Raw genomic sequence first — 12,617 nt, forward strand, 5'->3', positions numbered from 1 at the left:
GGGGGGTAAGTTTGAATGGAGAAAAACTGGAGGAATTAAAGTGTTTTAGGTATCTGGGAGTGGATTTGGCAGCGGATGGAACCATGGAAGCGTAAGTGAATCATAGGGTGGGGGAGGGGGTAAAAGTTGTGGGAGCGTTGAAAAATGTGTGGAAGTCGAGAACGTTATCTGGGAAAGCAAAAATGGGTATGTTTGAAGGAATAGTGGTTCCAACAATGTTATATGGTTGTGAGGCTTGGGCTATAGATAGAGTTGTGTGGAGGTATGGTTGCGAGGCCAGAGTTGTGCGGAGGTATGGTTGCGAGGACCAGGCTATAGATAGAGTTGTGCAGAGGAGGGTGGATGTGCTGGAAATGAGATGTTTGAGGACAATATGTGGTGAGAGGTGGTTTGATCGAGTAAGTAATGAAAGGGTAAGAGAGATGTGTGGTAATAAAAAGAGTGTGGTTGAGAGAGCAGAAGAGGGTGTTTTGAAATGGTTTGGTCACATGGAGAGAATGAGTGAGGAAAGATTGACCAAGAGGATATATGTGTCAGAGGTGGAGGGAACAAGAAGTGGGAGACCAAATTGGAGGTGGAAAGATGGGGTGAAAAAGATTTTGAGTGATTGGGGCCTGAACATGCAGGAGGGTGAAAGGCGTACAAGGAATAGAGTGAATTGGAACAGTGTGGTATACCAGGGTTGACATGCTGTCAATGGATTGAACCAGGGCATGTGAAGTGTCTGGGGTAAACCATGGAAAGTTTTGTGGGGCCTGGATGTGGAAAGGGAGCTGTGGTTTCAGTGCATTATACATGACAGCTAGAGACTGAGTGTGAACGAATGTGGCCTTTGTTGTCTTTTCCTAGCGCTACCTTGCACACATGTGGGGGGAGGGGGTTGTCATTTCATGTGTGGCGAGGTGGCAACAGGAATGAATAAGGGCAGACTATGAATTATGCACATGTGTATATATGTATATGTCTGTGTGTGTATATATACGTATACGTTGGGATGTATAGGTATGTAAATGTGCGTGTGTGGTCATGTATGTATATACATGTGTATGTGGGTGGGTCGGTCCATTCTTTCATCTGTTTCCTTGCGCTACCTCGCTAACGCGGGAGACAGCGACAGTATAATAAATGTATATAAATAAATAATACATATCTGTTCCCCAACACTAGTTACCCGACTAGAACTCCCTCAAGGGGATGGCCATGGCAATTGTCTTCATTACTAGTGAACTCCAGTGCCACTTCTTATCCTTCAGTGCCTTAACCTCAACAGGCCATTGGCAGAGGGCAACTCTCGTACAGTGTTTGCAGAGGCTTCTACATAATGTTCCTACTGACTATTACTACCTAATGCTCTTGCCTTATGTTCCTACCTACTACTACCTAATGCTCCTGCCTAAATGTTCCTACCCACTACTTCTATCTATTGTTCCTAACATTTTGTCAAAAGGCAGGACTAGTGTATTGTGCTCACCACAGGAAAGTCTAGAGGTACAAAGAATGAGTTAAGTGTTGTCAAGTGGTATGTATGACAAGAAGGAATAGTTTGTTTGTGGACAGAATGCCAGTAGTCCACATATGGGTGAGGCAGAAAAGACAGCTACCTGGATCAGAGGAGTGGAACTTGACAACCAACTACTACCTACCAGATATACACGTGCACATACATACACATGTAAGTATTCATACTTGTTCACCATCATCCATTCCCAACACCACCCTTCCCCACAGGAAGCAGCACAAATGCATGAAGGAAAAGAAAAAATGATTACATATACATTTTTTTTCTTCCCAACATCTGATTGCTGCTCCGTGTCAGAGAGGTAGTGCCAGGAAACAGACGAAGAAAGGCCACATCCACACATAAATATTCGAGCTGTCATATGTAATGCACCAAAACCATTGCTCCTCATCCACATCCAGGCTCCACATTTTACCCTTGGACATTACACATGCCTTGGTTCAGCCCAATGACAGCCCATCTACCCATCGTTCCAATTCACTCTATTCCGTGCATACCTTTCACTGCCCCTGCATGTTCAGGTCCCAGTCACCCAAAATCTTTATCACTCTGTCCGTAGAAGAAACCTCTTCTGGGACAGGAACTCTACATGTGCTTCACTTTTAATACTTTGTGTTCAAAATGGCAATCCCATTCTTGCTTTATCAACCATTTTACCATGAGCCTTTATATTAGTGGTGTCCTTGTAGAATTAATGGTCATATGGTAATCCAAGGGTAACATAAAATAAAAAGAACATATCATCACTTTATTAATTACAATAATATAAAGACTTACGGAAATATGTACAACTGGGTAAAACCCACACAAGCCTGTACAGAAGTGGATAAAAAAGAATAGTGGAAACAAATTTACCAGTGCATTTGAAATAAGTATACTGTACAGTAAGAGTTGTCAAAGAAAAAACAGTAAAGTAGCATCTTGGACTTGATGAATGAGACTAAAGATAGAAACTAACGTGAGTTGTTGCATGTTACAGAATGGGAAATGAAAATTTATGTAAAAATTTCTTTGGTAACTGTACTAATATTAATTCTTTCATTATCCATGAATCATGGATATTCCTTAATTATTAGATAACATTAACAACATGATGAATAAGATTCAGGTTGGAAAATAAAAGACAAGATATACAAATATTAAAATTATGGAAAAATCAACATTGTTTTTGTTCAAGTTCTCTTCATACACACACGTGCGCACACTTGTTTTGCAAACATTTTTAAAGGTTCAAAATAATTTTCATATTTAAGAAAGGCTGCCTTAAAAACATCGAAAGTATAAATAAAACTACATAAAACATGACAGCCATCACAGCTTTAAACAGTGTGGTACATAGTTATCAGTTATCAACCCTTGGGATTAGAAAATATTTTTTGGAATACTGCTGAAGGGACACGTTACATACACACTAAAGGGTCATAACATAACTTTGTTGCACACTGTAAAAGGAGATTATATGGAGGTGTGAGATCAGATATCTTCAGCAGTTTAACTGTGATAGTGATCAGAATACTGGATTTTGGAAAATGTATATTTTGGGTTTAAGTTGTATAGCAGAAAATATTTCACAATTCATGATATACTGATCACAGCACAAATACACAAGGCAAGAGGAATATGGCTGGCAAGATTTAAGAATAATGATAGGTTAGATTAATTTAAAAGACAGTGTTACAGAAGGCCATATTTTGAGTCATGTCTAAGATAAATACCTGTGCTTTGGGAATGAGGAAAGAGTAAAGGATTGTGAAAACCTTTGACAATTTGCACTCACCACTGATCTTGGATTAAGAAAATGCAGAGTATTGATAAAATTTATGTATTACAAGTTGAACACTTGAGTGGAAAGTCCATGATGCTAGATGATTTCTAGGGCATCTCTTTTCTTTAATTTTCCAAAAAATATTCAAATGGCCAAGTATTTATGGATACTTTCAATTTGATAATATAAAACTCTATTCAAATTAGAAAATTTCCAATTTTCGTCTTCTTTTGGCTCCAAGATTAATAAGCATTTAAGTTGTGTGGAATAGGGTTTTTTCTCGATCTTTTTCATGGGAAAGTTATACGACTTGTTTGTACACCACCAACTGGTCACAAAATCACTTGGATTAGTGATGTGTCATATGCATGAGAAAATCTTGTCAAATTGCATTATCAGATTTCAACATGCAGTGGTATTAGTAGCAAAAAATTTTAGTTCATGCAGCCATTCATAAATGTACTACACTGATCTGATAAATACTTTCATATTCCTATAATGCACAAACAACTTGGTACAAACTGACTTATAAGCTTTCTGCATTCGCTCTTGGTGTCTAAGAAATATACAACTAGTCACAGAAAATGATCACAACAAAACATCCTTATACACATGTGCTTCAACAAGCCAAATACATACAAGTATTTACAGTAGTACACAGGATCTTTGTAAATTAATGGCATACATTTTAGATTTTTATTGAAGAGATCTAAATATCATATGCCATAAATTTGTTATTTTCACTATTCACATTAATATGTACACAAAAATATTCACAAGCTTACAAAAATCACCAAGCAAGGCCAAGGGTGATTTAAGAAGTAATGTCCGTTTTTCAAGGAAACAAGGACACACTGGCATGCAAATAGGAATATTTTTCTTAATTTTTTTCAATTTGCCAGTCTTGGATGATTCCCAAATGACAGTAAATTTTAGTTCAATTTATCACTGTGTTGCCTTTGCAACCGCAAGTACTTCAGTATCTCAATGTTATATCATTTTCAAGAACATCAGGCAATTGTGTCCTTCACACAGCCACTTTTGTTATAAATAATCACCAGTTAATGAGTTCTGACTTGCAGGTTATTGAACACTTTAAGTTTGATAGGTTTGTCCATTTCTACTGTTTCACACGCACAGTGTGCCCCTCTATCCACAATTATCGACTGCTGTTCTTCTGAATATTCTTTTTTCTCTTTGCCAGCATATCATAGAATGGATTGTGGCTGATACTTTGTCTGAAAAAAAAAAAAAAGGCTTGTGATTAAAATTTGTGCTTTCATCTCAAATATAGTTTTAGTAGTTCCATGAGCTTATTTCAACTTAAGCTATTTTGGAAAGTTTGGTAATATGGAGAGAAAGATATGGGAAATAGCAGTATAGGGTATAAAAATTATTGGGTCCCTTAATTGAATAATGAGGGGTAGAGGTGTAAGCATGGTAATGAAGAAAGAATTAATAGACAAAAGAGTCCTCCTGACCATGACCTATGCAGTCTAAACATCCAAACATGGATATGGGATGAGTCACAGAAGTAAAGAATCCAAGCTGTGGAAATGATCTGAGAGGAGCATGTTATGACTACATGGAATGAAGAAAGTAATTAGTGTGTGTACGAAAGATCTGGTATAGCAGGAAATAAACTGTAGAATGTAGGGTGGGTAATGGGCATGTGGAAAGAATGCATGACAGAGTTTAAAAGGAAAACGTATGTGCAAGTGCAATTAAAGTGGTTGGTGTGAGAGGAAGACCACCTGTGACATGGGGAAACACATTGAAAGAGTACTGGAAGGAGAGAAACGGTGGAAGAATGCATGGAATGGTATATACAAGGAAGGCACGTAAGGACATGGATAACTGGAGACTCTTTTACCGTGGCCATCCCCATGATGGGAGTTCCCGGAGGGAACAGGCATCATAGATAGTGATATATATGTATATAGATGGGCAGCAGTTCATTAGTTTCCCAAAGTTTTAAAGTTCAGTGCATTAAATTTACACACCTCTGGTCTCCAATTAAAGTTTACATGTATATATATATAACTTTAATTGGAGACCAGAGGTGTGTAAATTCAAATGGAGAAAAACTGGAGGAAGTGTAGTGTTTAGATATGTTTAGATAGTGGATGGAACCATGGAAGCGGAAAAGAGTCACAGGGTGGGGGAGGGGGCGAAAGTACTGGGAGCGTTGGAGAATGTGTGGAAGGTGAGAACATTATCTTGGAAAGCAAAAATGGGTATGTTTGAAGGAATAGTGGTTCCAACAATGTTATATGGATGCGAGGCGTGGGCTATAGATAGGGTTGTGCGGAGGAGGGTGGATGTGTTGGAAATGAGATGTTTGAGGACAATATGTGAAGTGGGGTGGTTTGATCGAGTAAGTAATGAAAGGGTAAGAAAGATGTGTGGTAATAAAAAGTGTAGTTGAGAGAGCAGAAGAGGATGTATTGAAATGGTATGGTCACATGGAAAGAATGAGTGAGGAAAGATTGACAAAGAGGATAATTGTGTCAGAGATGGAGGGAATGAGAAGTGGGAGAGCAAATTGGAGGTGGAAGGATGGAGTGAAAAAGATTTTGAGTGATCAGGGCCTGAACTTACATGATGTGGTATACCGGGGTTGAGCTGTCAATGGATCGAACCAGGGCATGTGAAGCGTCTGGGGTAAACCATGGAAAGTTTTGTGGGGCCTGGATGTGGAAAGGGAGCTGTGGTTTTGGTGCATTACACATGACAGCAAGAGACTGAGTGTGAACGAATGTGGCCTTTGTTGTCTTTTTCTAGCACTAACTAGCACATGTGCAGGGGGGTGTGTGTGTGTGTGTGTGAGGAATGGATGAAGGCAGCAAGTATGAATATGTACATGTACATATATGTATATGTCTGTGCATGTATATGTATGTATATGTTGAAATGTATAGGTATGTTTATGTGTATGTGGGTGGGTTGGGCCATTCTTTCATCTGTTTCCTTGCGCTACCACGCTAACGTGGGAGACAGTGACAAAGTATAATAAAAAAAATATATAAAAAAAATGTGTAAATGAACGGATGGGCCATTCTTCTCTCACTCTCAGTCTCTTTCATGTGTAATGCAACGAAACCACATTCATGCCCAACAGACCTTTCATGGTTTACCCGACATTTCATATTTATTTATTCATTCATCATACTTGATTGCCGTCTCCCGCATCAGTCAGGTAGCATCCAGAAATGTATATATAAACACATGTGCATACTCATATTTGCTTGCCTTCATCCATTCCCAGCACTATCCCGCCCCACAGGAAACTGCATTGTCAGCCTCTGCTTCAGCAAGGAAGCACCAGGAAAACAGAAAAAAAAGGCCACATTTGCTCACGCTCAGTCTCTATCTGTCATGTGTAATGCACCTAAACCATAATTCAGTCCACTGACAGCAAATTGACCCCTGTACACCACATTGTTCCAATTCACTCGTAACCTGTAAAAGGTGTTCATTGGAATGCCCCTCTTAGATGCATTCGACAACCGGCAAAAGATATGAGGGTAAAAATCATTCTCCCCTATTCCCTGGGATATCTTAATTCCCCTTCCTAAAAATGTTTACTAATTCCACTTCCTTTCATCCATCTCCCATTCACCATACTGAATAATATGTCTTTACAACTTTTTCATTAAAACTGTAAATGTTCTCATGTAATACTGTACTAATATCTTCGTCTTAAGGAATTAAATAAACATGTGAATGACTAACCTTTTCTAAAATCTAGTAAACTCTTTACTCTTACCTTATGCACTTAATCCATTCTTCTTTTTCATCTGGAGTTGCAGCAGACATACGATACACTGTATGTTTGCCTTCCACCACTTTGCCTTCACTGTCTGTTTTACACGCTTTGATGAAGTCTGTTGATGTGGCATACAACTCAAAACAATTTGGTTTATTACGGTCCTGCACTTCACGAACCTGTAATGATATCATGCCATGTTAAGTAAAGGAAAACACTCTAGAATACATTATTTAGGTTCTTAAGTATAATAAGAACCGATGATATTTATGTATATCTACATATTTATGAATATATTTTAAATTACCACAAGATCAATTTCTGTAGAGTCATGATGTTACCAAGAACTTCTTTCTAATGGTTTCTGAAGCCCAAGTCTGTGCTGTTTCCAAGAGCAGGGAAATGTGAACTCCTTTTGAGTTAGAAGTTCTTGGACAAGACTATACTCCCAGTGATAAGTCCATTCAAAGGTTCCTTTTCACTGATGGTGTAACCTCTTGCTGAAAGAGCCCAGTAACACCTGCATCTATATTTTCTATAATTACCCCAGGACCAACTTCTAAGTAAGAGTCCTGGTGTTATCTACGACCTTTTTAAAGGTTCCTGCAGCCTATGGCTGCATTTCTTCCAGCAGTAAGGAAATGAAACCTACTTTGGATGATTTCTTTGATGATACAGCCTCACCAAAGGTAACACCCCTATGCCTCTATCTATCTTCAGAGAGCAAGTCTTGACAGTTTGGTGAAAAGAGGTGGTGAAAGCCTTGTGAAAGATGACATGTGGCAAAGTGGCTGGAGTTGGGGAGATAGCAGTGTAATTCTCAAGAAAGGTGGTGGAAGTGTTATTGACTGATTGATCAGGATTTTCGGTGTATTTATGGTTCAAGATAAGGTGCCTGAGGACTGGCAGAATGTCCACTGTGTCATAATATAAAGGCATGAGGGAAGGAAAGAAATGCTTGAATTACAGAGGTATAAATTTATTTAGTGTACCAGTTAAGTTTATAGGAAGAGTTGTGTATCAGAGGTGGCTATGGCAGTGATAAAGGATGAGTGGATCAGCATAAGAAGAAGGCAAAATTGTCAATTCTGAGAACATAAAAGGAGTACATAAAAGTATGAAAAGGATGAGAAGGGAATTTGTAATGAAAGAAGAGTACTATAAGGTAAGCTGACAGATGCTGGAAAGGAAAGGGATATTCTGATGAGTTTCTGAAAAAAAAAAGTGCCTCAAAAAGATGAAAAGGTAGAGAAGATAAGAATGGAATGTATAACAATGTGGTGCAGTATGCATCATGGCCTAAAATACCCTCTGACATAGACGCATTAATGATTAAGTTAAACAAACGTAAAGATGATAAAAATTATCTTTTTTTTTCTTTTTTAATTTTTCCAAAAGAAGGAACAGAGAAGGGGGCCAGGTGAGGATATTCCCTCAAAGGCCCAGTCCTCTGTTCTTAATGCTACCTCGCTAATGCGGGAAATGGCGAATAGTGTGAAAGAAAAAAAATAATTATAAGGGGCTTAGTTTCATATTTATTTCCAAAACGCATATATCAGGAGTACCAAAGAATTAGAAATTTTCAGTGAGAAAATGACAGATTACTGAAGGGGGCATGGATGTATGGAAATGATATATACCATGAGACTGATGGAAGGGAAATAGCAAAACAAATAATGAGTTGTTTATTCTGTTTATGAAGCTCAAATAAGATGAAAGAACTGACAAGTAGAGTGATAACATTAAAGAGGCATGGAGGGAGGAAAGTTGACAGTGGCATTGATAAGCTTTTAAAAAGAAAGAAGGGCATGTACAAAGTTGAGCAAATGAATAGATAAATGGTTTGGAGGCAGAATGTTAAGATAAAGTTCAGTGTCTCCATGGCTACTCAGATATAAAGCTGGAAATCCTTGGGCTATAAAGGTATATAATAATACAGTATAAGGGTAAAATCAGGAAAAGATACAAGGAAAGGGAGAAATGGGATATTGGTGCATTTGGAGATATCATGTAAGCCATACAGACTGAGGAAAACTTGCTATATACTGGGCTAGGCTTTGGAGGATGATGTATCAAAAGGAAGCGGAAAGTGATTTGATTATGAGAATAACTACAATATTCAAGGAGGAAGATACAGGATGTAAGACATGGTCAAAGGTAATGAGAGAGAAAAATCAGTCCAATACATCCAGCTGGATGGCATACTAGATATTAACAAAGAAGTGTTCTTACCTCAATATTCTCTAATGGAATAATCCCTCTTGGTTCTTTGTCTGTAGTGTACTCAAAATAATAGAGGCAGTTGTCATTGAGGATAAACCATCTCCTCTTCCAAGACTTGTAGCGACCACCCTGTTTCATAAGCCAACCCTCACGATCAGGGTTGAAGAATGTATGCATAAGATCATTCCCATCATCTTCAGGAATTTTGAAGGGTTCTGTCTTGATGCTATCATATAAACTCTGTCAAAATGATAATATATTAGGAAAGCCAAGGCAACAAGAAAATTTCTTATGAGTACAGTGAAAATAATGCAGAATACAAGAAAAGCATTGTTCACTGATAAAAGAAAGTATGAGTTTTATAAAATATGCAAAGTAGAAAATACACAGAAAATAGTAACTTACTTCAAGGAGTTCTCTGGGAAGATCATCTCCATTATCAATGCCCCGATTCATAGCAATAAACTGCTCAATTGTTTGTTTGTCTTTAACTGCAGGGTTATGCAATGAGGTATTTAACATGATGATTGCAAAAGACAGGACAAAACATGTGTCTGGGTGCTGGAAGATTGAAGGGTTAAGTTCACAATATCGATGGGCAAAACGTTCCATCATTCTGTCAATCTTCTGTGCTTCACCAGGCAGACGAAAACTCCACAAAAACTGTCTGTTGAGGAAAATGGTGCAGCATTTTAAAATTATTTTAATATTATAGCATGATGAATCTTGTTACAACTTTCTGTAATCACAACAAAGAAGGCTATACACGGTAATGAGATAAAATACCATTTCTGTAAAGGGTGAATTTCAAGGAGGTTCAAAATGCAATTCTTCATTTCAACAGTTCCGTATTTCACTAGGAGGTGGCTTATTCAACATCCACCAGTATATACAGGAGCCATAATTTCTTTACATATAGGTAATAAACAGATTCTTCATGTATCATGGCATCAATCTTGCAATGAAGAAAAGGTACACAATTCGACTATGAAGTATGCTTATCAAAGTGTAAGCTATCATTGTCATATAGTATTTACCTGTCTTATACTTCATTTACCAGTCCAAATATTCATCCTTGAAAATGCTTATCTTAGACAAGATCCTCATTTACTGAAGTAAAGAGGTAAAGCAAAATTAAGATTTTTTTTTTACAAAGCAGACTCACAAAAACAGACATTGCATGTTTTCATTAAACTGTCATAAGACAGAGCAAGTGCTTTCCTTAAGTTTCACCCACCAGATAAAAAAAATAATAATAATAATCATTAACAGTTTCAATAAATATATGTGTTTTGGTCTGTTTGTTTTTGGGGTAGATCCCTTCACAACCATTGGTGCAACAACTGGAAAAACTATCTATCCATTTTTATGATTCCCATTCCCTCTGGGAACTCACTACAGCAGCAGAGAAACAAGTTAACTAAAAAGAAATGCATAAAGTCATTTTTAAAATGAGAAAACAAGTCCTACAACTGGATTTTACCTTCTTAAACCGGCTACACAAATGCCATTCCCCCTCATTCAGAGTTAATTCACTTCTTTCCTTTCCTTTAATAAAAGATATTCTGAATTACTGTATGGTTACTCACTAATAAAGAAAAACAAATGCCTGATAAACTTACAAATACTGTTATGTAAGACACCAGCAAGAGCACATCCATCAACTGTACCTGAATTCTATTTCCATTATATTGTATAGTACAGTAACATCTAACATACTAACACTTACCTTAGGGCCTGAACAAGAATGAGGTCAGTGAAATCATGAAGGCAGACAAAAGCATCAAGAACTGCCTGGTTGAATTCATTTCGTTCACCAAGGTAGTCGCCAATGGCTGTCTTGTTGAGCCCCTCTCCTTTGTACAGGAACTGTGCAATATCTGAAAGAAAACATGTATGCAGCTGAATTACTACAAACAGATTTTGCATTATGAATAACTACCAAACTGCGTATTTAAAATACCGTTTGAATTTGCTGTTTTATGGGTTGTAAGCATATTTTGTGCAAGATTGTTAAAAAAGAAAAATAAATCCAGTAATTATCTTCCAGACATTTATGGTCTCCCGTGGTGTAGCGGTTAGCGTTCCTGATCGTGACGCATTCACGGACCGCCCAGGTTGGGCGCATAGGCTCGAATCCTGGTTGCGGCAGTCGGTCCATTGTCACCCTTGCTGTTCGTCCACCCCTTGGGGGTCGGTCGATAAAATGGGTACCTGGCTCAGGCTAGGATATATATATATATATATATATATATATATATATATATATATATCGTTAAATGAGATGGCCTTGATAAGGACCTCAGTTGCTCGTGCCGTCTCAGCTAACAAAAAAGTAGCAATGCTTCATACCACTTGCAACAACTATCTTCTTATATGACAAGCGAACCCCACTAAAGTGTGCTCACTGCAGTCTCCTTTAAATAATGCCAACATGCACTGTATGTAGGATCACGGACAAATAGTTATATAGCAATATTTACAACATACACCTTACTAGTCATTTTTTCACTTAATTTACAACTTTATTGTTAACTATAAGAGACGTTTATTGCAAAACAAAGCAGTTATATATATATATATATATATATATATATATATATATATATATATATTAAAACATCTTGCACTCTCCGCATCCGGCTATACTGATGGTGGTATGATTACGTGTTACACCCTTTTACATTTGAGTACATATTTCTTCATAAACTTTTAACCCCAGAAAATAAAATTTGATGTAAGAGAATAGTATATCTTGTATATATATTAGGTATTCTAATGGAAGAATGGGTCGTAAGCCTGAACCAATAATCAAGATGTTTTACCAAATCCATGTGGGTAGTAAGGAACCTATGAGTGTTTTCTAGTAGCACAATTCATCTGAGCATACACGGCAGCGATTTGTCTGACTTTATATGGTAATTTTAAAACATAATTACTGGAGGAAAGGTAATGTTCCCAAGACACCACTGGTAGTACTTCTCTAATCTTGAAAGTTATCAGGCTGTGTCTGCTTTGTATATTCGACAGAGTTCCCATGTTTTGTCGTTCTCCAAGTGAGGTCTCTCTCTCTCTCTCTCTCTCTCTCTCTCTCTCTCTCTCTCTCTCTCTCTCTCTCTCTCTCTCTCTCTCTCTCTCACACACACACACACACATAAATTTATTTTACTGAGGAGGGATGAACAATTTACCATCAGGAGTATTCTTTAAGAGTCCGTGATCAATAAGATACTCGATTCCTTTCTTGGGGTCCATGTTGAACTTCTTCCTCCCGATGCTCATCTGTTTACTCTTCGGATTGTTCTTACTGTGGAAAGAAAAATGACATTAAAATACTGATG

At 37.6% G+C, this 12,617-nt stretch overlaps 1 protein-coding gene across 12 annotated transcripts in view; it reads right to left on the bottom strand.

The window, feature by feature from the left end:
* Window positions 1-2,253: 2,253 nt before the first annotated feature.
* step (cytohesin steppke) overlaps window positions 2,254-12,617 on the bottom strand; it is a 369,634-nt gene continuing 359,270 nt past the window's right edge. For all 12 annotated transcript variants that reach the window (XM_071669042.1, XM_071669043.1, XM_071669044.1 and 9 more), the window contains 6 exons: window positions 12,468-12,583; window positions 11,006-11,156; window positions 9,682-9,943; window positions 9,286-9,516; window positions 7,054-7,232; window positions 2,254-4,522 (listed from right to left, as the gene is read on the bottom strand). In XM_071669042.1, coding sequence (XP_071525143.1) covers window positions 4,444-4,522; window positions 7,054-7,232; window positions 9,286-9,516; window positions 9,682-9,943; window positions 11,006-11,156; window positions 12,468-12,583 — 1,018 coding nt within the window. In that variant the 3' untranslated portion in view covers window positions 2,254-4,443. The remainder of the gene's footprint in view (window positions 4,523-7,053; window positions 7,233-9,285; window positions 9,517-9,681; window positions 9,944-11,005; window positions 11,157-12,467; window positions 12,584-12,617) is intronic.

The sequence above is a fragment of the Panulirus ornatus genome, chromosome 13 (genome assembly GCF_036320965.1).
Source record: "Panulirus ornatus isolate Po-2019 chromosome 13, ASM3632096v1, whole genome shotgun sequence".
Lineage (NCBI taxonomy): Eukaryota > Metazoa > Arthropoda > Malacostraca > Decapoda > Palinuridae > Panulirus > Panulirus ornatus.